Below are 24,935 nucleotides of genomic sequence, written 5' to 3'. Positions count from 1 at the left end.
TGTGCGGAAACAAGTTACTACCAGGCATCAGATATTCATCAGTTCCACAGTCACTTTTCAATGAGTTGTGCAGAATTTAGTGCATTCTGGAGGAACTGAAAAATCAGTTTTTAATATGTATGGCAGATATTACAATAGGCTATGGTTGATGCTTAAATGCATGGGTATTGAGAAAAATGGTTTGTTAAAAAAAAAATCCATGTAACAATGCCATAGGTTCCAGTTCTACCAAAACTCTCCTGCCACCCACTCCAGCTCCATCTCCAACCCCTACCTCTCAGGGCTATGTTTCCGATTCCTCTTATGCAACCCCACAGAAAACAAGGAGAAACCCACTTTGCAGTCTTTTAGTCAGGATGGCAAGTGCCTGTGGGGTACATGGCAGCAGGCAGAAGCAAAAACGGATCTGGCATGGGTCTCTTCTCAGGTATAATGATGGTTCTACAGGTATGTGCTCTGTGCTAATTAAGCTATACATTTTAGTTCAGTACACTCTGTGTATATACTTTATATGTCATGATATAAGAAAGGTTTTTAGAAAAGAAACTTTTGGGGCAGAGGATTAGGAAGAAGGTATACCTGTCTGTGTTTATTATGACTTATAAAATCTGTAAATATTGTGTAAATGATTATTCTCCTGAAAATCAGCTCTCTACCTCAGTTTGTTTTCAAAGATTCTAATGTAAGTACAAAAAGAACTTGGCTGAATCACTTTTCCCATCTGGGTAGTGCTTCTGGCAAATTCACCCATCCTGGTGCTCCTATGCAACATATATGATCAGTTAAAAAGCTACTTGCTGATCATGTGTCCTGATGGATGCAATATCTAGACCTTTGCTGATTTTGTTTTCTGAACTTGTGTAATTGCAGGAACGTGTTTATGGCTAATAATGTTAGTAGATAGAAATTAAAGGATTTACCACTGAGGAGAATGTAGCTGTGAGAGTACAGGTAAAAGATATTCTAATTTTTCCTAGTGAAAAAAAAAGCACTGATGGTTACAGCTACTCCTAATATAGGTTAATATAGCAGCAATGGCCATTTCAAAAAAATTAGAAATGTGAAAAAGATTTCTGAGAAAACACGAGGGTTGATAATAAATTATAGTTTCAATGAAATGTTATTTCCCACCTTAAGAAAAACACAAGGACTGGGGTTGTAGTTCAATGGTAGAGCACTAGTGAGGTCCTGGGTTCTATCTCAGCCCCCAAATTTTTATCATTTTATATAGTTTTGTTCTTTTAGTGTGCTCTCCTCTAACAGATTGAAACTATAAACAAAATAGATTCTCTAAAATTTTTAAATCTTTCTGAGTTTTACATGCTCTTTATCCTACAACGATATGTAATGCTCATTACCTTTTCAACAGAAAATCTTTGATAGAAAGTTTTACAAAGCTCTGTTAAAAGCTTTGTGAGGCTTTTTTTTTTTTTCCTTGAGACAAGTTCTCACTATGAAGTCTAGGCTGGCCTCGAACTCACAATCCTCCTGCATCAGCCTCTTGAGTGCTGGGATTGCAGGCATACATACCATGCCTGGCTTTCTGTACTCTTTTTTTCTAAGTCTCTCCAAATAAAGTATTGCAGAGTCAAGAAATAGATTTTGCTGAAAATGGGAAAAGTTTTAGCAAAATGGTGACTAATTTGTGTGTCAGAGCATTTGATGGATCTTTTGATATCTCACATTGATTCTGATAAATTCCATATAAACATATAAAACTAAAAGCTTTTCTACTTGCTCTTTTTACACCTATAATAATTCAGGTAGAAATTTTCAAATTCAATTAGAATAATTCAGTGCTTTGATTTTAATTGTGCTAGGTGTAAATTCCCAATAAAAGAATTATATAACAACTGATGATTTGGGAAGCCAATGGTGAAGATAAAACTAAAATACCCTAAAATGAGCATGACCAAGTAATAATAGAGTCTAGGAAGTGTCTAAAATGTAAAACTGAGGAACATGTGGCTCTAAGCTGACAGGTTGATATGAAGAGAAAATAAATTCTCTGCAGTCATTTACACAGGTGCTATCATCAGCACCACTGAAGGACGAGAAGAAGCCCACCAGGTGAGCAGAGAGAGAAGGTGCATACACAAAGAACACGGGCTGTGTGCGACCTGTGAGAACTCCAGGAGGTGCATGTGAGGAAACTTGTAAGAGATGAGACTTAGGGTTACAAGGATTAGATCCCAACAGGCCTGAGGCCTGGTTGAATCATTTTATTCCAAAACCAAAGATTAACTATTGGAAGGTTTTAAGCAGACAAGGTACATAACCAGACTTGTAGCAATGCTGGTAGAAAGGCTGGTTTGAAGATCATGACAAGACCACTGATGCAGGCAATAGCAGAGATGCTACATAGGAAGTGTATGGAAGAAATACTGAGGCACAAGGAAAAGAGTCTATTGGCCAAGGCAACAAAGAAAGTTAGGTACCTTCTCCTAGGCTAATGATTTGGGTGGACAGTCTGCTAATCAATACAGAATTACACAAAGTTGAACAGATTTGGGCAACGAAAGATGAGTTAGCCTGTTATACTTGAAGGCTCCATGGAACCCCCAGACAAAGACATTTAGAAAACAGAGAACTAAGGAGACAGGGTTAGCCTCTGGATGGAGAACTGGTGGGCAGGGGCATGTTTATGGCAATTCTAAACCTCTGAAAGAAGATGAGGTCACCTAAGGAAGTTTCTAGAGTGAGAAGCAGTGTTGGGGAAATCATAGTTCAAAGGAAAGTTAGAAGATGAGAAGACCAGACTGGAAGGTACAGCTTGGAAAGAAGTAGGGACATCTCTTTATTTGAGATGGAGGAGAAGAGAAAGGAGCAGCTGGACAGATAGGTACAGAGTTCCTGGCTGATTGCTTCTATTTCCTCCGTATGGCAGGAAATGTGTGTCAGAGCATATGTAGAATACAACAATGGATAGAGTAGCAGGTGACAGAAAGGCAGCTGCTGTTGAGGAGCCCAGTAGGAAGGAGATTCTATCAATGCAAAGTTGTGAAGTTCTCTGGCTGCAGTGGAGCCAGAATTTTTCAGCTAAAAATGACCTCACAAACTGGTCTTCCTCTTTCCTTTTCCCTGCTGAGCTCTTCATTTCTCTTCCTCTCTTTCACTTCCTGTGTCCAATATTACAAACCTGTGTCGAGACAAATAAGGATCAGGCAGGTTTTTTAGGAATCAAGCTTAGTGAAGTGGATATCAACTTTAAATACCAAAGAAAATGGGAGCATTACAGACTCTTAAGTCAACTATAACAGGTGGAAGACATCACATTGTGTGTGTGCCCATACATTACAACCAAGAATACATCTCCTTCTACAGCCAAGATTCCTGAAAACTCTGTCCATCCACTTCATCATTCCACTTAAACCAGTCTCATCCACATCAGCAATCATCTTCTTATACATCCAAATACACCATCTTTCTATATATAGCATCTGATACTATCAGCCTCTTTCCTGGAACTTTCCCTTCACTTACATCTCTACAGCTTTTTCTCCTGCCTCTCACATGTTCTTAAGATTTTTATCTGTTTTTTCTTTTATCCTCCTACCTACTTACTCTACATTCATGAGGTAATCTAATTCACAGTCAAGAATTCAAACTGTTTCCCAAATCCATATCCAGCTCAGACATCTGTCATAAGATCCATGGATTCCACATGGAAGAGCCTCAGGAAATGCAAACCAACATTTCCAAAACTGGATTCATCATCTTTGCTTACTTCAATCCTGCTTCTCTTTACCCAGTCAGAATCCCAGGAGTTATTCTTCACGAATCACTGGACATTCAAACTCCTGTGGTCTAACCGCTGCATGGTCTGGCCTTTTCCTGGCTCCATCTCTCTGTACTGCCTCCCATGCACCTGAAGCACCCACCATACAGAATTACAGGCACCTCTCTGCTGCAGACTGAATGTTCATGTACCCAAAAATTTCTTACAAGGAAACCTAATCCCCAAAGTAATGCTACTAAGAAGTGGGGACTTTTGCAGTTGATTAAGTCATGAAGGCTCATGGGACCCCGGAGAGCTCCCTCACTCCTTCTGCCATATGAGGTTACAGTGCGAGGATGGTTGTCTGTGAACCAGGAAAGAGGCCCTTACCAGACACCAAATCTGCCAGATCCTTGACCTGGGACTTCCAAGACTCCACAACAGTGAGAAATAAATTGTTTATAATTCACCCAACCAGCCAGGGATGATGGCTCATGCCTACAATCCTAGTTACTTGGGAGGCTGAGATATGGATAATTGCAGTTCCAGGCCAGCCTGGGAAAACAGTTCTTGAGACTCTGTCTCTAAAATGAGCACAGCAACATGGATTGGAGGTATGGCTCAAGCAGCAGAGTGCCTGCTTTGCAAGCATTAAGTCCTGAGTTCAAACCCCAGTCCCACCAAAAAAAAAAAAAAAAATCCAGTCTATGGTACTCTGTTGTGGTAGCCTGGATAGACTAAGACACTTCCCAAACACCTCCTCTTTTCCACTAAACTTTTGCAGATGCTGCCTACTCTGCCTGGACATCCTAATCTTCCTTGCCATCAGCTCCTTCAATAGCTACTCCACTTGTCCCTAGACTGCCTCCTTTGGGACGCCTTCCCTCATCTCTCCAGCAGGTACTTGCTGCCTTCCCTCTATTCTTTACATTCTCCCCTCAGGGTTGGGTGCATAGCTCAAATGCTTGCCTAGTAAGCACAAGGTCCTACATTCAAACCCCAGTACCACCCCAAAAAAGCTGATCTGTCATACTGTCCCCAGCAATGACCATAATAAGATTTCATGTCTTCCTTCAGCCTGTAAGGCACTTGAGGATAGGGACACAGTGCCTGGCTACTGATGGTCATTCATTTCCTTTGCTGAAAAATGAATTATCGATTTAATGAAAAAAAAACAGCTTTTCTCTGATCTGAGTCAACTACTGCTAAGTAGTGTTTCTAATGGATGACATACTTAAGTAGAAAAATGGAGAGAGAAGTGCTAGGAAGGATGAAGAAAGGGCTGTCACTCTTCTCTTCGGGGCTTTATGGCTCCTCCTTCTCCACAGGGAGGAAGCCCACTGCACAGGGAATCATGAATTATTAACTGGACAGGGCATGAAAGGCCATTTTGGAAAGTGGACTAAGCTAAGCAATTAAAGTAATTTATCATCTGAGAACCTATTTCAGGAATTTGAGACAATCATTTTCCTTATCACAATAATACATCTAATCTCTTCTGCAAAAATGGGGTCAAGGAATTTTTTAAATTATTTTAGAACAGAAGAATAAAGCTTGCTCAAACATTTTAAAGACCAAGAAAACAGGCAAAGAAATGCTGTCCCCAGTGTTCTAATGAAGAGAACTCTGGTTTGTGCTGGCTTTTGGTTGTTGTTGTTTATTTGTTAGTTTTTGTTTTGCTGTATTAGGCAGTCAATTTTAGGGCCTTGTACTTGCTAGCTATATCTGAGACCTAAAGATATCTCTTAGTATAACCTGACATGATGCAAGGCCTATGGTAGAACAAATATTTATATATGGAAAACTGCAAACCATGGAAGCTACTGAGTGTCAGAATAAGGTCTTCCAACTCATAAGAATGCCTTTCTCCATGTGGGTGCCTTTCTCTGCTAGAGGATATAGGAATATAAGATGTGTTTCTGTAATTTCACCAAGTTTCACAAACCTTAGACTAGTTCTTCCAAACAGAGCCTGACTATAGCTAAAACTGGGTAGGAAAAAGAATGAGAACACATCAATTGAGTTGGAATCAGAGCATATGTCCTGGCTTTTAAAACAGATCTCCTTGGATAAACCATCTCTGAGAGCACCCTGTTACCTTCAGTCATGAAACTGTATCAAAAGTCAAGCTCAGGCTGGAGATGTGGCTCACTGCTAGAGCACTTACCTAGTATGTGCAAGGTTTTAGGTTCAGTCCCCAGCACCAAAAGAAAAATGCCAGGTCAAAATTTTAAAATAATGGCCAACCAAGAAGCAAATTTGAATTCACTGTTCTAAAGCCTATGTTTTTATGGATGAAAATGTTATGACTAGATAGTGTAACCAGTGACACTCTGCACACTTCTCAATGGGGTTGAGATATCTTAAGGCATTCACCAGTGTCTACAAGGAAGCAGCACGTGCCACCAAAGAAGCTGTAGAATATTACCCAAAATCAATTTCATTCCAGTAATTTGATCCCCTGCCTCTTAGACATCGCTTTATACCAGCTCCCCTGCATTGGACCTAACTTAAGCATTCAGCAGAACAAAGGAGTTAAGAAAAAAGTCCTCTTTGTCTTCAATTACAGCTTTTACGGTACAGTGGGACTGTACTGTAAGGAGTATAGATTTCAAATGCAAGAAAACTACTTTATAGCTGAGTGTGCTTATTTGAACAGACCTAGAACAGTTTCAAAATTATGACATTACATAATAATGGCAGCTTTACATCGCTCTTGCCTTTTCAGAAAAATATACCTGAAGTATTTTTAAGATTTTGGGTCAAAATAAAATATATCTAAAATCTCCAGATCATTAAACAATTGAGGTAAACAGTGGGTTTACTGAACTTCCTCCTCACCTCTGTGAGTACAGACACACACAGTCCAGACATCCAACGTTTGTAAAATGTAACACGATCTCACAGAAAACTAATTCTCTCTCATATTAAGATCACAGAGGTGTCAGGCCTGACTTCCATAAAAGCGTGTGGTCTCCTGGACCAGAATGGAGGTGGGGAGTAAGAAAGGGGCCGATAGGGAGTAAGAGAGGGGCCTGAGGGAAGAATGCCCGGGGACTCTCTGCCTGAGGCACTTTCTTGTGGAGGTGGGGGAGTGGTTCTTTTCTGAATTGGTACTTAGAGTTCTCAGAAAAGTCTCTTCAGGGTCTCCCCAAAGCAAGGTGTTAGCTAAAGGCTTGGGAACTTTAAGAAACAGAGAAAGGTTTGGTTTTCTCCTTCTAGTAAAGAGAAAAGGGAATTGGAGGAATTAGAAATGCTATTTTGAAAGTTGACTGGATATCTGAATCTCCATCAAGAGCTTTCTTCCTATGTCCACTACAAAAGCCAACCCCCAAAAAGTATTTTTCTAATTAAAAAGTGAATCAAGAAATAAAATTATCCTTAGAGGAGTCTATATATAACCCAAGCAAATCAAGCACTTGGAAGTTTATGATCCATAAAATTAAGATGGTTCCCTGGGCTGGGGCATGGCTCAAGTGATAGAGAGTGTGCCTAACAAGAACAAAGCCCTAAATTCAAACCCCAAAACTCTCCAACCACCACTAAAAAAGATCCTTCCATATCAAGGTACACCTGCTGCTTCCTTCTCTCCATTCACATCCAAGCTTGCCTTCCCTCACTAGCTGAGGGCTGGTGAACAAAAAGATGGAGTGGGGATGCAGTCTGTGAACTTTGTACCGGGGAGTAAAGTCACATAAAGTGGTGCATGCATCCCCAGCAAACTGACATGAGGAAGCTGGGAATTCTGCTGAATGAGAAATTTTCTATCCAAAATATACATTTTCTGAGCCAGTACAGAAATCTAGAAGTTCTAGCCAAAGTACCAACTAAAATGTAGGACCTTCAGCTTCTCAGGAAACTTACAATGCCTATCTGTCAAAAGAAGGTATGAGAGTCAGCGTGACCCTGTATGGGCTCTCTATTTCCCTCTATCACTGCAGAGTTGGGTCTGGAACTTGGCTATCAAGTGAGATGGGCTCTGTCCCTTAGCTTTTTCCCTGAAGCCAAGAAAGTCATAGGCAGTCATGCATTTTGGTCTGCACAGAAAGCAGAGCCCCAGCAGTTCATCAGTGTTATATGGAAAACAGCCAGGTTCCTTCCAAACAGTCTGATCTCTTCCACACTGATTTGTACGCACTGTTTCCACCCTTGCCTGAGGTCCCTTCTACCTCAGTACTCCTTCATCTCCACAATGAGGGGCAAGAGGAAGTGGAGTGCAAGTCAGACTTAGGATAAACTGAGCAAGAACCCAAAGTAGGAAGAGAAAAATCTTAAAATCTTACTTAAAATCTCAAACAGAAATGGAAGTTTTCCATTTAGAAAGAAAGCAGAGTGGATGAATTAGGGAGATGAGGAGAAAGAATCTTCTACAATTAGCCCCACACAGAGGGTATCTCTCAGTAAAAGCTGCAAGGACAGCATCTGGTCCGGAAGTAACAATGAATGTGAAAAAAGTAGACTTAACAATTCTTAATTAAATCTTTGGGACAAGACAAACTTTAGAACTCAGGGATAAACTTTCTCTCATTTATAGGGATGTAGAGAAAAGGGCAACATGTCAGCAAATGAATGGAAGAGAGAGACAGCAATGAGTTCACAAAGTAAGAAGATCCAGACATGTTTCACTCACATGGAAGGGCAGCCAGTTCAAGGCCATGGCAAGCAGAACAGGGCAACTTGTGTGATGTTTCACACATGGGGAATACAAACTAAGTGGTAGAAAATCAGAACAGAGAAGCTGTAGACATGTACGCTTTACTCTAGAACACAGAGATGTCTTATTACCTAAGGAAAACTGACAGTAATTTCATAAAGGTTGTGCAGCTTATTTCACCTAGGAATTCTATCTTGATTTAGTTTGTCATTCCCTCCTCACAGTTTGCATTAGTGAAGAGTCCCAAGCCCAACCTTGTTGAGTTCCAGTGTAGATCAAGGGCCAGCAAACCGCAGGGCACAGGCTTGTGACGGTTTTACATATTTAAACAGTTGGAAAGAAATCAAAAGGCTATGTTATATTAAGTGAAGTTCATATTTCAATGCCCATAATAAAGTTTTAACAAACCATAGTCATGCTTATTCACTGACCCACTGTCTATGGCTGCTTTAGTGATAAAATGGCAGAGTTAAGTAGTTGTGACAGGTATCTACAAAAATATTAACTAGCTGGACATCTACAGGAAATACCTTTAACCACTAATCTAGATACCTAGGAACCACAATCGTAACTTTAACCCTAAGTCAGTCAGATTTCTCATCCCAAACTGTTAACGGGAAACTTATGAGGAGGTGGGAGGAGTACCTTAAAGATGATATAAAACTTGGGCTTACTCTGAAAGGAGGGGGACACATCGTGGGGACTCACCAGTAGAAGTGCTCCTCCACCATCTTGGTCACTGCTCGGGACACGGCTCTTTCATGAGGGCCAAGGTTTTTGTTTAAATTCACTCCAAGTTTCTCTTCCAGAAAATCAATTATAAATTCTGTGCCAGAAACTTTTTCATTATTATATTCAATCCAAGGCATTTTCCCTTGAGCAGAGAGTTTTCCACCAAAATAGTTCTAAACAGGGTGTGTTTTTAAAAAGAGAAAACAACATTATATTTAAATTTCACTGTATCATGAACAGAAAAGAATATTCCAACCTTATACATGATAGTGCCTGTCCAAGTGAATGACAGAGGCATATGAACTGTTTAACACAATAAATGGCTACTCTAGAAGAAAAAAAAGCAACAAAAAAAAACAAAAACAAAAAATCTACTTTACATTAAGGTATCAGCTTAGTCCCATAGATTCAATCATGGACTCTGGACTCAGGCTTATTGAAGGAAAACAGAAAAAGAAAAAAAAGAAAGACCCTGCAGGAGAAGGAGGGGAAGAGAAAGGGCTTGAAATGGTTGAAATGGTCCTGGTAGTGGTCAGTCTAGCTATAATGTATAAGTTACCAAAAACTATAAATAAGTAAAGATGAGTCATGAGGAAACTTATACCAACTAGGCTACTAACCAAAGACCTCACGTGAAGTCAGTATGTTATACTCAAATAAAGCTAATTCCATCACACCGAACCTAAGTCATCCCAAAATTGTAACACTGGGGTGGAGCAAAGCATGTATGACAGACTTGATTACAGTGCCTCTTAAAAATGTAGGTTCCCACTATATGTATTATGAAAACAGAATAATCCCTTAAAAATTGTAAAAAAAAAAAAAAAGGGAGGGGGGAGAGCAGAAAGAGTAATGAAGAAAGAGAATTTGATCAAAGCACATTATATGTACATATGGAAATATCACAATGAAACCCCTTTGTACAATTTATGCTTAAAAACATGCAGGTTCCTAGGCTGTGGTCCAGACCTCTGGTTCAGAGTCTTAGTGATAGTGCCCTGACTCTTTGTTTTTTTTTTTTTAACAAACTTTTTACAAGTTTTCCTTTGATTTGTTCACATGGTAGAAACTTATAGTGTCTCAGCACAGAGTGAGGGGCTGGGGTCACATACCTTATCGACACTTCCAATTACACAGTGACAGGTGCCCTCTGCGGTGTAAAAAGTCAAGATCATAACCAAATTGATGAGAGGGGAGTCTATGGTAATAATTCCAGGTTTTCAATCACTTTTTTAGGTCATTCTGACCCCAAGTAGGTTGCTAAAACTGAGTCAGTTTTTTTGCTGTCCACCAAGCCTAAATTAATTAGATTATTACGAACTCTTCATACTTCATACAAACAGACAGTACAGACACTGTTAGGTAACAGCAAATACTGACTCCTATGAAAGATCTGGTACTCTAAGATGTTGCTGGTGGGAATGTTATGTGGTACAACCAATTTGAAGCTGATGAAGTAGCTCAAGCAATAAGAGCCTCTGCCTAATTACTGTATACACATGAATGTAAAAGGAAAAGTGGAAAAAAGATACCTATTGAAACTATTTCTCCCATAGGGGGAGGGAAAGATAAAGGAGAATGGTAGAGGGGGTGAATTCAAGTATAACATAGTTGATATATTGTAAGAACATTTGTAAAAGGCACAATGTACCCCCAGTCAGCACAACAATAAAAATAAAATTTTAAAAAGAGCACCTGCCTTGCAAGTCCAAGGCCCTGAATTCAAACCCCAATGCTGCCAAAAAATAAAAAAACCCTCTGAAAGTTTCTTAAAAAGTTCATACCTACCTGCCTTATAATGAAACCATTTCATCCCTAAGCATTTACTCAAGAAACAAGAAAGCTTATGTCCATGCAAAGACTAGTACACAAAAGTTCATATATTTATTTGCAATAATCAGAAACAGAAAAAAATGCCCATGATGAGGTAATGAACTAATGTAACATACCCTTACAATGAAATGCTACTCAGTTTTTTTTAAAAAGGGAATACTATTGATACATACAACATGGATAAGTTTCAAAATATAATTTTGCTGAGTAAAATTAAGATTAAAAAAAGAGTACCTTCCATAGATTTTATTTTTAGAAAATACAAACTAATCAGTGTTTGTTGGGGACAATGTGGGACAGGAAGGGAAAAAAGGAAGATCTTGATTACAATAAAAGCTTCATGAGTATTTATCTAGATCAAAATTTATCAAATTATATACTTGAAATGTGCACAGTTTGATACATGTCAATTATATCTCAATAAAATTGTAGGGGTTATTTGGATTTGAATTCAGGGACTTATACTTGCTAGGCTTTAACACTTGAGCCTTGAGCCATGCCCCCAAGCCCTTTTTGCTTTAGTTACTTGTTGGATAAGGTCTCATGTTTTTGTCTGAGGCTGGTCTTGGACCATGATCTTCCTACCTATGCCTCCCTGTAGCTGTATTGTCACCACTCTCTGTTTATTTTTTTGAGATGGAGTCTCACTTTTTTCCCATTTGGCTTCAAACCTCAATTCTCCCAATCTCCCCGAGTAGCTAAAATTATAGCATCGCCACCACCCCTGGCAAGTTGTAGGGTTTTGTTTTGTTTTGTTTTTCAAAGAAGACAACATTAGATAAACTTCTGGATGTATCAATCCTGTATGCCTTTAAACTGTTTCTCTAGAGTAGAGGTCAGAAGACTTTGTCCATAGAGGGCCAGGTAGTGAATATTTCAAGCAGACCACATGGCTTCTATTGCAATAACTCAACACTGCAGTTGAAGCAGGAGAGCAACCACTGATGATATCCAAGTGAATGAGCATGACCGTTTCACTGAAGTTATTGAGGGTACTGAAATTTAAATTTCATGTGATACAAAATATTGTTTTCTTTCGACATTTTCTCCCCAACTATTTAAAAATGTAGAAATTCTTCACTCACAGGCCTGATTTGGCCTGCAGGCTATCATTTGCCAATCCCTGCTCTAAAGGCAAACACTTGCCCATTTTACTTCCAAGAGAAACAAAATTTAAATTACTGAACCATTTGTATGAGGACTTAAACAAGAAGATACCTCTCTACCAAGAAGTATTAGGACAAAAACTATGAGGGTTCATTCTAGAAGACTACTGGCCAAATATCACATTTAGACTTGAAACCCTAATGTTTGCAGAGAGATTAAAAGAACAACTACTGCTTCTGTGGAAAAACAATGGGATTAGCAAAGGTGACTACCATTTAAGTTGTTCTTGCTTAAATCATGTCAGGATTTCTGTGTGTGCTTTTCCCCCAAAGCCAAATAGCACATATTACCCCAGAGATAAAAATGGAATACTACAAAATTTCTTAGATAAGTCTGTTGGCCTCTAGGAATTATGCTTCTTCTATATCATGTACTAATGTAAGCTTGACTACCAAATTAGCCTTGAGTGAGAAAACCGGGCTATGATAACAAGATTATGATGCCCTTTAAAGGCAGCCACTCATTTGTGCTCAGGACGGAATTAGGCTCTGCTTCAGGGTCCTGGGCGTCTCCGAATGGTAGCAATTACCACATTTGGGGAAGGCTGAAAAGCAGAGCAAGTACTAGCTAAGTGTTGCTCACCACTGTCTAGTAGACTAGCAGAGACTTTGACAGCTTGCTATGCCTTAGGGTCTTGATACTTTACCTCCTTGCTTATTATAACCAAAGAAAGCAGGCCTTACCCTGGGAAAGGGTAAGAAGTAGTGGGGTTACTGGCCATGTTGGCTTTGTGTAATTTAGAAAAGGGAATCTCCTCTGGGTAGAGGTAGTCCATGCCAAGGTTCACAGCTTGGCAAGTAGAACTGCGTCAAGATGTCAACCTCAATTTTTGGCCAGATACTTACTGTGCTGCAAGCAACATGCACAACCATGCATGGCACCCTTAGAAATCATCATGGATACTATCCATGATACCTCTAAAAGTTACTAACTGCATCTCACCTTCTTATAATTTGTATGCCAAAGATGTAAATTTGCCAAACGACATAGCAGATTTCTCTTCATAACTACCCGTATCTCCTTAATACATTCTCTGGACTCTGCTCATGTTAGATGCAATCTATTCTCCATATGCCATCAACTCTTTGTAATGAGAACTCTGGTGCTCAAAAAGCCATTATCTGTTGACTTTAACATAGTCTAACCTCCCTTACACAGCAATCTAGAGCCACACCATCTAGCCTCTGCCCACCTGTCAGCCTCTGGTCTTCTGGTTCAACTGCCCACATTCAGCCAAGTTACTCTGTGCACTCCAACTTTTATAAGAATCCCTGCCCCCATCCTCTGTGATGTCCTATCCATCTTAAAAAATTCAGTTCAAAGTTCATGTCTTAGTGAACTCTTTCACCAAGGTAAGAGCATTATTTGTTCTTCCTTCAGGCTTTGCACTGCACAGTACACATTCCTCTCCCATGCAGAACAATGGTTTACACATTGGCCTCTAGGCCACGCTATGCTCTGGGTTCTCAGTACACATTTATGTTGACCATTTTCTAATATCAGAGTAGAGAGGGAAAAAATTAGTGATCAATGTTTATGGAAATGAAAAGTCTACATGTTTTTCATGATCACAAGTGATATTTTGCTTACTAAGTAAAAATAGATGAATTTAAAAATAGTAAAGAGAAACACAAAAATGTCCAAAGTAATTGGTAGACTATGGGTGAAATAAATGCAGGTGATCTTTTCTTTCCAGTACATTTCAGTTTTTCTGAATGTGGTTGTATTAAGATTACATATATATACACATATATATATACACATATATATATATATATATTTAAAATACTTAATTTTTCTTAACGTCCTTAAATATACTAGAGAACTCCTGCTGTATTGCTATTTAAGCAATTAGTGTGACTAGTCCACTGAGTAGTTTTGGAATTGATTTTTTCCAAGCTGATGCTCCTCACTGCAGGTCTGACCCAAGTGAGAATAAGGCAGCTCAATGTTCACTACATTATTAGCACAGCAGCAAAAGGCATAGGCTTTGGTTTTAAAATCTGGTGCCATTATGTATTCAATATATGATCTTGGATATTTCTGTGTCTCCCTCAAGCCTCCACGGGCCTCAATTTCTTCATCTATAGAATGGGGATAATAACAGTTGCTAGGAGTAAGTGGGAAAACGCACGTGTGAGACAGAATGCCTTTAACTAATGAACCAACACCACCATCATCACCACCATCTTGAAATGAAGAATTTGAGTGCCTAAGAGAGATTTCAGTGTCCTTGGGGTTATGACTTGTTATGGTAGCCCCCAACCTTTCAGCTGAACTGCTATCAGTTACATTCACTGTACCCTGGGACTATCATGAAACATCTCCCACTGGCTAAATATGAAATAATTTAAGCACATTTTGTAGACACAATGCGGAGATACATTAAGCTGTCGGCATGGCTCGAGTGGCCTGGTTTTGTTTTTTTTTTAATTAGCCATATCTCCCTGTGCATTTTTTTGCAACTTCCTGGGAATCTCTAAATATTACAAAACAAAAGATTTTTAAAGTTGAACTACCAATATTCATATGTTGATTTAAATATATAATCCAATATATTAAGCTTAAAAAAAACTCATAATTTCCTATTAGTGATCATCAAATATTCATTCTCATCCCATTAAGATTAAAGATGTTAAAAAGCTTCATATATAAAGTTGTGATCTTAGGAACATGGAATTTTAATCTTTTTTAAATGTCACAGGGAAAAGAAGGGGCAGAGGGTAGAGCTCCCTGGGTCCATGACCAAACACCTTCATTCTGACCAGTCAAGCAATGGGCTCCCCCAGCACTTCCAGGTTCTCCAGAGGCACAGCTTCATCAACATCTATGTGCTGCCTCCCAAAACTAATGAACCAATAAAGAGAAGGGCAAGTGAACTAAACAGAACTTTCTCAAAAGAAGAAATTCAAATGGCCAAAAAACACATGAAAAAATGCTCACCATCTCTAGCAATAAAGGAAATGCAAATTAAAAACACACTAAGATTCCACCTCACCCCTGTTAGAATAGCCATCATTAGCAATTGGCGAGGATGCAGGGAAAAAGGAACCCTCTTACACTGCTGGTGGGAATGTAGACTAGTACAACCACTCTGGAAAAAAATTTGGAGGCTACTTAAAAAGCTAAACATTGATCTACCATTTGATCCAGCAATACCACTCTTAGGGATATACCCAAAACACTGTGACACAGGTTACTCCAGAGGCACCTGCACACCCATGTTTATTGTGGCACTATTCACAATAGCCAAGATATGGAAACAGCCAAGATGCCCCACCACTGACAAATGGATTAAGAAAATGTGGTATTTATACACAATGGAATTTTATGCAGCCATGAAGAACGAAATGTTATCATTAGCTGGTAAATGGATGGAATTGGAGAACATCATTCTGAGTGAGGTTAGCCTGGCCCAAAAAACCAAAAATCGTATGTTCTCCCTCATATGCAGACATTAGATCAAGGGCAAATACAACAAGGGGATTGGACTTTGATCACATGATAAAGCGAGAACACACAAGGAAGGTATGAGGATAGGTAAGACACCTAAAAAACTAGATAGCATTTGTTGCCCTCAACACAGAGAAACTAAAGCAGATACTTTAAAGCAACTGAGGCAAATAGGAGAAGGGGACCAGGAACTAGAGAAAAGGTTAGATCAAGAAGAATTAACCTAGAAGGTAACACACACGCACAGGAAATCAATGTGAGTCAACTCCATGTATAACTATCCTTATCTCAACTAGCAAAAACCCTTATTCCTTCCTATTATTGCTTATACTCTCTCTTCAACAAAATTAGAGATAAGGGCAAAATAGTTTCTGCCAGGTAGCGAGGGGGTGGGGGGCAGAGGGAGGGGGTGGGGGGAGGAAGAGAAATGACCCAAACATTGTATGCACATATGAATTAAAAAAAAAACTATGTGCTGCCAATGCATAGTACTCAGGACAACCTCAGCCAGCATAGAGCATTGCTTTTTGCACCACAGAACCATTTTCCTTTGACTTAGGCTTTGAAAACCCATGAATATACTTTCCATTTATTTTCCAGTTAGAGATCTCACAGAAGACAAAAACAACCCTATATGATTCTTTTATTTTTTTAAAGTATACTTAAAGGCTGGCAGAGTGAGTTAAGCAGTAAGAGCCCCTGCCTAGCAAGTGTGAGGTCCTGAATTCAAACCCCAGTGCCACCAAAAAAAAAATAATAATAATTTTGGACTGGAGGCATGGCTCAAGCAGTAGAGTGCCTGCTTGTTAAGCACAAAGCACTGAGTTCAAACCTCAATCCCACAAAAAAAAAAAGCATACTTAAGAGGAAACAGTTTTAGAAGGGGTATGCATGCCCCTTCTCACTGTGTAGTAGATTTCCAACTTCACAAGGAGCATGAGTCCTATGGTCCCACTTATGTCACTAACAGCAGCTGCTCTGGCAAAGAGCAATGGTACTTAGGCTGCAGGTAAAGACAAGTCGGTATCACAGAGCAACTGGCAGCTTACAGGAAAGAAAGGAAAGGGCAGAAAGCCCTGGAGTCACACAAACAGCAGATTATTTCATCAAGGGTGGGAGAGCACCCAAGATCTTGAAAGCAGCCACTCATGGTCAAGCACAAAGTCCAGGTTTTGGACCCTAATTGTCCCAAGGCTGTCATGACTAAGTGAAGTGATCTAGGTGAGAGTGATGATGGAATGGACAGGGGGCTGCTGGGTATAATCTCTTCCTCTAATTTAAGTACCTCAGGGACACACATCTTTCAGTGATGGCTGCCAACACCAAGCTAAACAATCACCTTCTAAATCTGACTCAATGCATTTAGATGAGTCAAGCTTTGTCTGTTTTCACTGTTATCTTCTCCACTGCTGGTTTAGCTACATTGCACACTCTCCTCCTTGCTTCTCTCTCCAGATCCACCCCTTACATTCCAGTCTAGTCACAAAGACTCCCTGTCTATTCCCAAACATTCCATGTCCTCCTGGATCTCCCCACTGGAAGTCCAGATTCAGTGCTCCCCCCTCCATATAGCCTGCACTTACCAAGTTGAAAGTGTGTCTGTCTATCACTTTGTCCCAGCACTGCCAGCCCCATCCCCTCTTCCACCCTGGCTCAGAAAGCAGAGGCTACATGGAGTCAGGTATTGGAGGGGATACAGCCCACCAGCTGGTCTGTTACAACCTGAGGAGGCTGCCTCCTCCCAAAGCTGCTCCTTTGTAAGAGCCTAAAGTAAATCCAGGAGGAGTGCCAGCAAACTGAAAGGATGCATCACAGTGTTTGGATGCTATCTGGAGCTCACCTCTTCTCTTTCCTGACTACTCCCTCTCAGGCACACAAATCATAGCCAAGGCTTTCACCCTTGCTCAGTATAAATTCCCCAGGCAGGGAAGCTGGGATCTCTGCAAAAAGGAGCTCTCAACCCAAACAACTAGACACTGAGGAGCACAAGTACCACAAGAAAAAGGTAACACACTGAACATGTGCAATGTGAAGCAGTTATTGGGACACCCCAAAAACTTTTAATTAGTATAACGGATATCCTCCAAGAGATGGAGGAGGAGATTAGGAATGCTAACTATGGAGCAATATTAAGAAAAAAAGACAAAAGTTGAAATAAAGAACACAACAGATGAGATAAATAACATGATGAATGCAAAAATAGGACAAAGAAGTACAATGGAAACTCAGAGACAGGAAGCAGAGAAGTGAAAGATAGAACAAGGCAATAAGGAAAGTAAAAGCAGAGGTTCTAATATCTAGATAATAGGGAACAGGAAAGAAGAGGGGGAAGTAAATAAATATAAAAGAAAAGGACACATTTTAAGAAAATTAGTCATTAATTTTCCCAGAACTAAAAGAGAAATGGAGGACCCCAGATAAAAAGAGGTTATAAAGAACTAATGAGGATATATAAAGACCAATGTAAGGCACAGTATAGTGAAACTCAAGAATATGAAGATTAAGCTTGTTGTGGTGGCACGTATGTGAGAAGATAAGGTAAGAGGACTGAGGCTACAATGTGAGAACCTGCCTCAAAAAATTAAACAAAAAAAGGTGGGCGTGGTAGCACACCCCTGTGATCCCAGCCATGTTGAAGGCCTAGGTAGGGGAATCAGGCTTCAAGGCCCTGACCAAAAAAATTCAAGACCCTACCTTAAATATAGTTGGAGGAAAAAAGGGCTGGGGATGTGGCACAAGGGTCTGAGTTCAAACCCAGTAACACACACACACACAAAAGATTTTTTTTCAGTAAAGTGAGTTTATTGAGATAGAAAGTTGGGAGGGAATCCCAAGAGAGGTTGTCCCACAAAACATTATTAAAAGCCAATTCTAAAAGAATTTAGAAAGGAAAAGAAGAAATGTGAGATTAAGGTCAAGTTTCTCAATAGCAACACCAATGTAAAAAAGACATAAAAAAAACCACAGAAGGAAAAGAACTATGAACACAGACTTATCAAACGTTAAGGCTCTGCTAAAGGTATTCCTAGGCATGCAAAGTACCAAAGGTTTGCCACGATAAAGGTTTACTCTGAAAATATTCATCAAAGAATTACTCAAATAAAAAGATAAATAAATCCTGTAGGATAAGATATATGGAAATAAGGCTAGTCAAATAACTTAGAAAAGTTTGTTATCTATGAAGAACAAACCAAAATGGAAAAGATTACAAAATTCCAGAATTAAAATGCCAAATGATAGCAACACAACTGGGATAAAGGCAGGGAAGAAAGGGAGAGATCCAAAGTACATAAGAACTGCTAATGTGTTTGTATTACTGAAGGGCAAATACAGACGTCAATAATTTAACAAATGAATACAAAAAAACAAACACAAATTTGGGACTTAAGAGCAATTACCAAAAAAAGAAAATAAGAACTTGTGATAAGAAATGATAAGAAAAAATGTTTCTCTGTCTGTTAGAAAGCAAGAACTGAGGGAAGAAATGAAGGCATAGTAAGGACAAAAATATTAAATAAGATGTTAAAAATAAGCCCTAATACTACAATCATTACAAATATAAATGGGTAAAACTCACCAATTAAAAGACACTCAGATTCAACATAATAATACATTGCTTATGAGAAACAAATACACAAAAAGATAGAGAAAGAGATGGAGAAGATATCCCAAGCAAATATGAACCAAAAGAAAGGTGGAGGGGGTGGGGGGACCAAGAAGAATGATGGAAGCGGTGAATTCAACTATGATATCCTATAACAGCTTGTGTAAATGTCACCATGTACCCCTAGTACAACAATAAAAAGTCTTAAAAAAAGTAAAGCTGGAGAATCCATATTAATATCTGACATTTCAGAATTCAAAATTTAAAATAATCATAAAAGACAATGATGGAAAATATATATTGGAAGAAGAAACAAAGTAGTAGAAGATGGGCTCTTTCATATTATATTTATCCAACAATATAACCTCAGGTATATAATTAATATTATATGAAGTAAGAGCTAATAGAAGGACAGGAAATAAATCAACAAATACACTTGAATATCTTTAATTACTCCTTTCAGAAATTAGTAAAACAAGCAGAACGCCCCCCCCTCCAAAAAAACAGCAGAAATACAGGTCTAACTAATGCACTAAACATGTCCAAGCATGTAGATATATAAAGAGCTTTGTACTCTATACTCACAGATGTTATCATTTAATTATTTTAACCATTTTACTGAGGCTAACACCTCAGTAAATTCCAAGGAATCAATATCACAGAGACTATCTTCTCTGACCATAAAATTACAAACACAAAAATCAAAGCTTAAAAAAAATCCACAAAAGAAAGAAAGAAAATAATCCATAAGGCTAGAATTTGGTTAAAACAGAAAAGCACAAAGGAAATCTTTAAAAATATCTAGAATTAAATGACATTGAAAACACAGCGTGTCATATTTGTGCTCAAGCATTCCTCAGAGGAAAATGGATACCCTTAAATACATTCTTCTGTTCCTTTTTTAATGCTGAAATGAGTAAGTGCTTCCCTTAAAGCCACTTGAACAGAACATGGAAAAGCTCACAATATAGACAAAAACCTACCTGGTGCCTACTGGGCCCTCTAAGCCCAGATTCATGAAGAATAAAACTTAATGCTGTCAATAAATGAAAACCTAAGGAAAAAAACCCACCAGGCAGTGGCACTGTCACTCTTATCAATAGCCTACCCAAACTATCAATCAAAGTATATTCTATGTTGACGGAAAATATTATAGCCCTGATTCCCTCAAAAGTCTTATGACCCACCATTAAAATGGACCTAACAAATCAACAGGGATTGGGGACATGGTTCAACTGATAGAGCACTCGCCCAGCAAGCAGTAGGCCCAGAGTTTTGGAATCAAGTCTCTATCTTACTAAGACCTGGGCACTGCTACGTTCAGATGTCACCTTCTCTGACATCCACTTATGTGACATTAAATATTTCCCCCTCTAACTGATATTGATGTCATAAGAATAAAACATATTTGTAAACAAATACCTGATAGGGTAAGTCAGCCATCCTTAAATAGGTTTCCATTTTCAAACAGAAAGGAGATAAACTGGGAACACCATTGTTAGGTCTTGCAAACTGATGCAAAATAATGGCATCTTTGGAGTCAAGCTCTTGCTGTTTCCTGTCAAAACCAAAACATAAATAAAGAACAATCTGCATGTTGTATCTTCTGTTCCTTTAAGTCTTGAGAGGTTGCAGTCCTCAGTGAATAAGCAGAAATGTTTGTCAGAAGGCTTACCAGACTTACCTCACCCAGTACTTAAAGAACGGAAATTTAATCAAAACACAAAAGGACCTTACAAACTCTGACACCAGCATATCCCCAATGGCTCAGAAAAGTAACTAAAAATCAGCCTGCTTCTGTTAACTATAGCCTACAGGCAGGAAGACTATTTCCTGAAACAGGTCCACCACTTCTCTAGCAGGCTGTATCTCTACCTGCCAGGAACAAGTTGGATGGATAAAAATGGTATTTTGTGCTTACTATGTGTCACACCTGGTTCTGAGGGTTTCACAGGTATTATCTCATTCAATCTGCACAATAACCTTAGAAAGTAGGTGCTACTATCACACATGGTTTACAGATGAAGATACTGGAGCACAGAGGATAATCTGCCCAATGTCACACGTTACTAGTAAATCTAGACAGCAGAATCTAGACTGAACCAGGTTGTCAGAGCCTATGCACCTGGCCATTAGATTATAAGTGAAACATTCTCCATCATTAAGGCTCAGGACTAACAGTGCAGATCTGCTGTGCCATGACCCAAATCTACAGGGAATCTGAGACTTTGAACACTCGGGTCCCTCTTCTAAGCTGCCTGTGCCCTTACCTCCCCTTCTCTGCCTTCAGAGGCTACTCCCATATGTTTTTAGTAATCCTGCTTTTCTCCTTTTTGTCTAAGGCATGTGTCCTTTTTCTTTGACCACACAGTAGAACAAATACTGCATTCCAAGTATGGAAACTTGGGATCAAGTATAAGCCCTGCTTCCTGCAGGCCAACTCACTCCAGATCTCTCTACCTCCCTTCACCCAGAGAGTCAGGGCGGTACAAATTCTGTATTTATTATCATGTGGATTACATTAGGCAATATCTCAAACATTTAATGAGCTGCCAAGCATTACATAAGAGTAGTGGAATTTATTCTCATCCAGAGATATGGTCTCATTCCCTTAAGCTACAAAATCTCCCCACTCCACATGCCCCAATCATATACTGCCCCTTAGGAACCTTTCCCAATTTCCATCTTTCACTCTGCCTAGCTATGCTCCAGTCAGATAAATTTCACTTTTCTACTGACCCTTCCTAAACTTTTGGTTTCCTCCCATAGATCCTAGTTTAATTATACATCTATTTCTACTTGATCAAAGACAAACTTTTTATCATCACTACATAGATACTCACTTCAGAACCTCCATTCTGTAAAGCAAAATCTCTTGGAGATTTTTACCACCCAAAACCAATTCGACTTAAACAGCTCAGAGTGGCTCATTCTAAAGATACTGCTCAAGTCCAAAGGGCAAAAATATTTGCTTTTTTCCTGTCAATCTTTGCTAAAAATAAAAGCTTTCCTTTAGATGAAGTGTGGTAGATCAGATATTAAAATCAAGAACCCACTCAGAGGGGGAGAGGGAAGAGGGAGAATTGGAAGGGATGAACCAAACTAGGGTACACTGTATGCATATATGAAAATGTCACAACAAAACTCCCTGTACAACTATTGCATGCTAATAAAAATGTTTAAAAAGAACCCACTCAGACTACATTTATAGACGGGATGAGCTGTAGACTTCACAATTTAACTAACTGATTATGTACAATACAATAATTCATATCACAAAGTGGTATTTTCATGTAAATTAGTGAGGCAAGATTTTAAGAACCGGAAGGAGAGGAGACAAATACAAACTCTCCTGCCCCACTGGCCAGAAAGATCTAATTCTGGTGGCTAATCTGGGCCAAGTCATAATGAATTCTAATTATGTGCCAATTATATGCCATTGGCTTTATACACATCCTGCATATTAGCTTATTGAATTCTAACAATAACACTATAGAGCAGATATTGTTGTAGTTTAAATTTAGAGCGTCATGCCCAATTATATTTTCAGTAGACAAGGAAACTAACGTTCAGAGAAGTTAAGTAATTTGCCCAAGGCACATCAATTTAAGATTGAGTCTGTAACTCCAGTTTCTAAGCTCTGAAGCACTTCAGAGACACCAAAATAGGCAATTCCCCAATTATTTTTTTTTTAATGCAGCCAGTTTGTCTCAAACCATTTGCCCATGATAGCTGGTAAAGGCTATCTTGACTGAATGCGCACAAAATGAGAAACTCTGTTCTGAGCATTTCACATGTCTTAACACATTAAATCAACTCTATGAGCAGGGCTACTATTACTATCCCCATTTTACAGTGAGAAAATTAAGCAATTAAGAGCTTACTATCATATCCAAGGGACATGGCTGGTTAAACACAGAATCTGAATTCAAATCCAGATGATCTGGCTCCAGAGCCCTCCTTCCACAAGTCAGAAACCTCTTTAGTTTATGATCAGAGGATCCAGTGGGTTGCTGCCTATACAGCTGTATTTTATAAAATGCCCTTACCATGAGGTTGGAATATGATAAAACTTGCAGAGTACCAACTAGTTCCTACTCCCTTAGCTATTGAGATCACAGATGACTGGGCCTTCTGTGCATGGCTGATGAGTCAGTTGTTAGTTTGTGGAGACCAGATGTGGAGCCATGGGCTGCTCTGGTTCACAAAGTAAGTTTTCTAGGACAGGCTGAGTTGGAGTGCCAAAAGTGCAAATGAGCCACTGGTAATGAAGACATTGCTTGATCATTCAATTTACAAACAACAAATCTCCAAATGCCTGATTAAATTTAAGATAGCTGTCAGACTATCTCTATTCATGGAAAATAAATTAGAGGGTTACAATAACGAATGTCTAAAAATACAATGTTTTAAAATATGATAGTGGAAAAAGAATGGATAAAACCCAAAGTATCATCCCAGTTGAGCACCGCCCCCCACAAATAAAACTCGAAAATATCTGCTTTGGTTCTACTCATGAATTAGACTTCTTAAATAATTCTATTTATCAACTTTATTTTCCATTCCAGATACATAGCCACAGATTAAGGTCAAGTGTGTGCAGCAGAAGGTCCAAAGAGAATGGGGAGAATTTTGCAATTACCAGTCAACTTAGGGTGGTCATTTTAGGGTGTATCTTCCATCCCACACATTTCAGATTTTGTTTTGTTTTTTGCCTCAACTACATAAACAACTGAAACTTAGATTTCTCCTTATATAGAAGTCTCTATCTTTTTTTTTTTTTTTGGTAGCAGGCACTCTTACCACTTGAGCCAGTCCACCAGCCCTGTTTTGTGATTTTTTTTTTTTTTTTGAGATAGGGTCTCTTGAACTATTTGCCTGAGCTGGCTTTGAACCATGATTCTTCTATCTCTGCCTCCTGAGTAGCTAGGATTACAGGTGTGAGCCACTGGGCACTAAGCAGAAGTCTCTATTTTATAACCTCTGAAGTCTGTCTTCGACCCTCCAGTCTCTTTTTCCCCCATCCTTCTGCCCTTAGAAGGTGGCAGAACATTGGGCCTCCACCACAGGCCTGTCTTCCACACTCCTCTTCTGCTTCCCCCAACAAAACATTTCAGAATGGGCACTTTCCAGGAGGCAGTGTTAAAAAAGTGCAGATTCCATGTGGAACACACATTCTCACACTTGAATCTGAATCCTACTCCTCTTCCTTACTGTGTGATGTTAGGCAAGTTGTGCTACAAAATGGAGATCAAGTCTCAAAGTAATAGTTGTTAGGGCTAAAGGCAGCCACATATACAAAACAGAGTCCCTACTAAGTGCTCAAGAATGGGTAGCCCCTTTTCATTGTCTGTATTGCAATAGTGTTACCAATTCTTCTTGTGAAGAAGCAAAAGTGAACAAACACAGGATTTAAAACTCCTTAATGAAGTGAGTACTCTAATACTGGGCATTTTGGTCCACTAACTAGGGAAGGAGCTAGCTATGAGCAAAGGGCTCACCAGTGTCAGGGTTCACCCCTGACAGGGAATGCAAAGTGAGCTCTAAGCACCCCAATATTTCTGCAAGGTCATTTAAGTCATGCTTGCATTCAGCCTTGGGAAGCCTTCACTCCCTCCACAAACGGGAGAAATGCTGAGAACCACATGATTCAGGATCCTCAAAGGCTTTGGAGAGGAATGTAATTGAAACACAACTGGTTCAATCTAAAACACTGCACAAATGTTTTAGTTCTTTATATGGCTTGAAACCTAACTTGAAATAGAATTCTAAAA

The 24,935-nt window shown here is 39.2% G+C and overlaps 1 protein-coding gene across 3 annotated transcripts in view; it reads right to left on the bottom strand.

Moving 5' to 3' along the window:
• The window catches only part of Faxc (failed axon connections homolog, metaxin like GST domain containing), a 64,480-nt gene that overhangs the window by 37,160 nt on the left and 2,385 nt on the right, over positions 1 to 24,935 (bottom strand). For all 3 annotated transcript variants that reach the window (XM_074077893.1, XM_074077894.1, XM_020177366.2), the window contains 2 exons: positions 20,584 to 20,719; positions 9,081 to 9,277 (listed from right to left, as the gene is read on the bottom strand). In XM_074077893.1, the coding sequence (XP_073933994.1) occupies positions 9,081 to 9,277; positions 20,584 to 20,719 (333 nt within the window). The remainder of the gene's footprint in view (positions 1 to 9,080; positions 9,278 to 20,583; positions 20,720 to 24,935) is intronic.

This window comes from Castor canadensis, chromosome 1 (genome assembly GCF_047511655.1).
Source record: "Castor canadensis chromosome 1, mCasCan1.hap1v2, whole genome shotgun sequence".
NCBI lineage: Eukaryota > Metazoa > Chordata > Mammalia > Rodentia > Castoridae > Castor > Castor canadensis.
The sequence above is the reverse complement of the archived record's forward strand: the minus strand, read 5'-3'. Positions and strand labels throughout refer to the sequence as shown.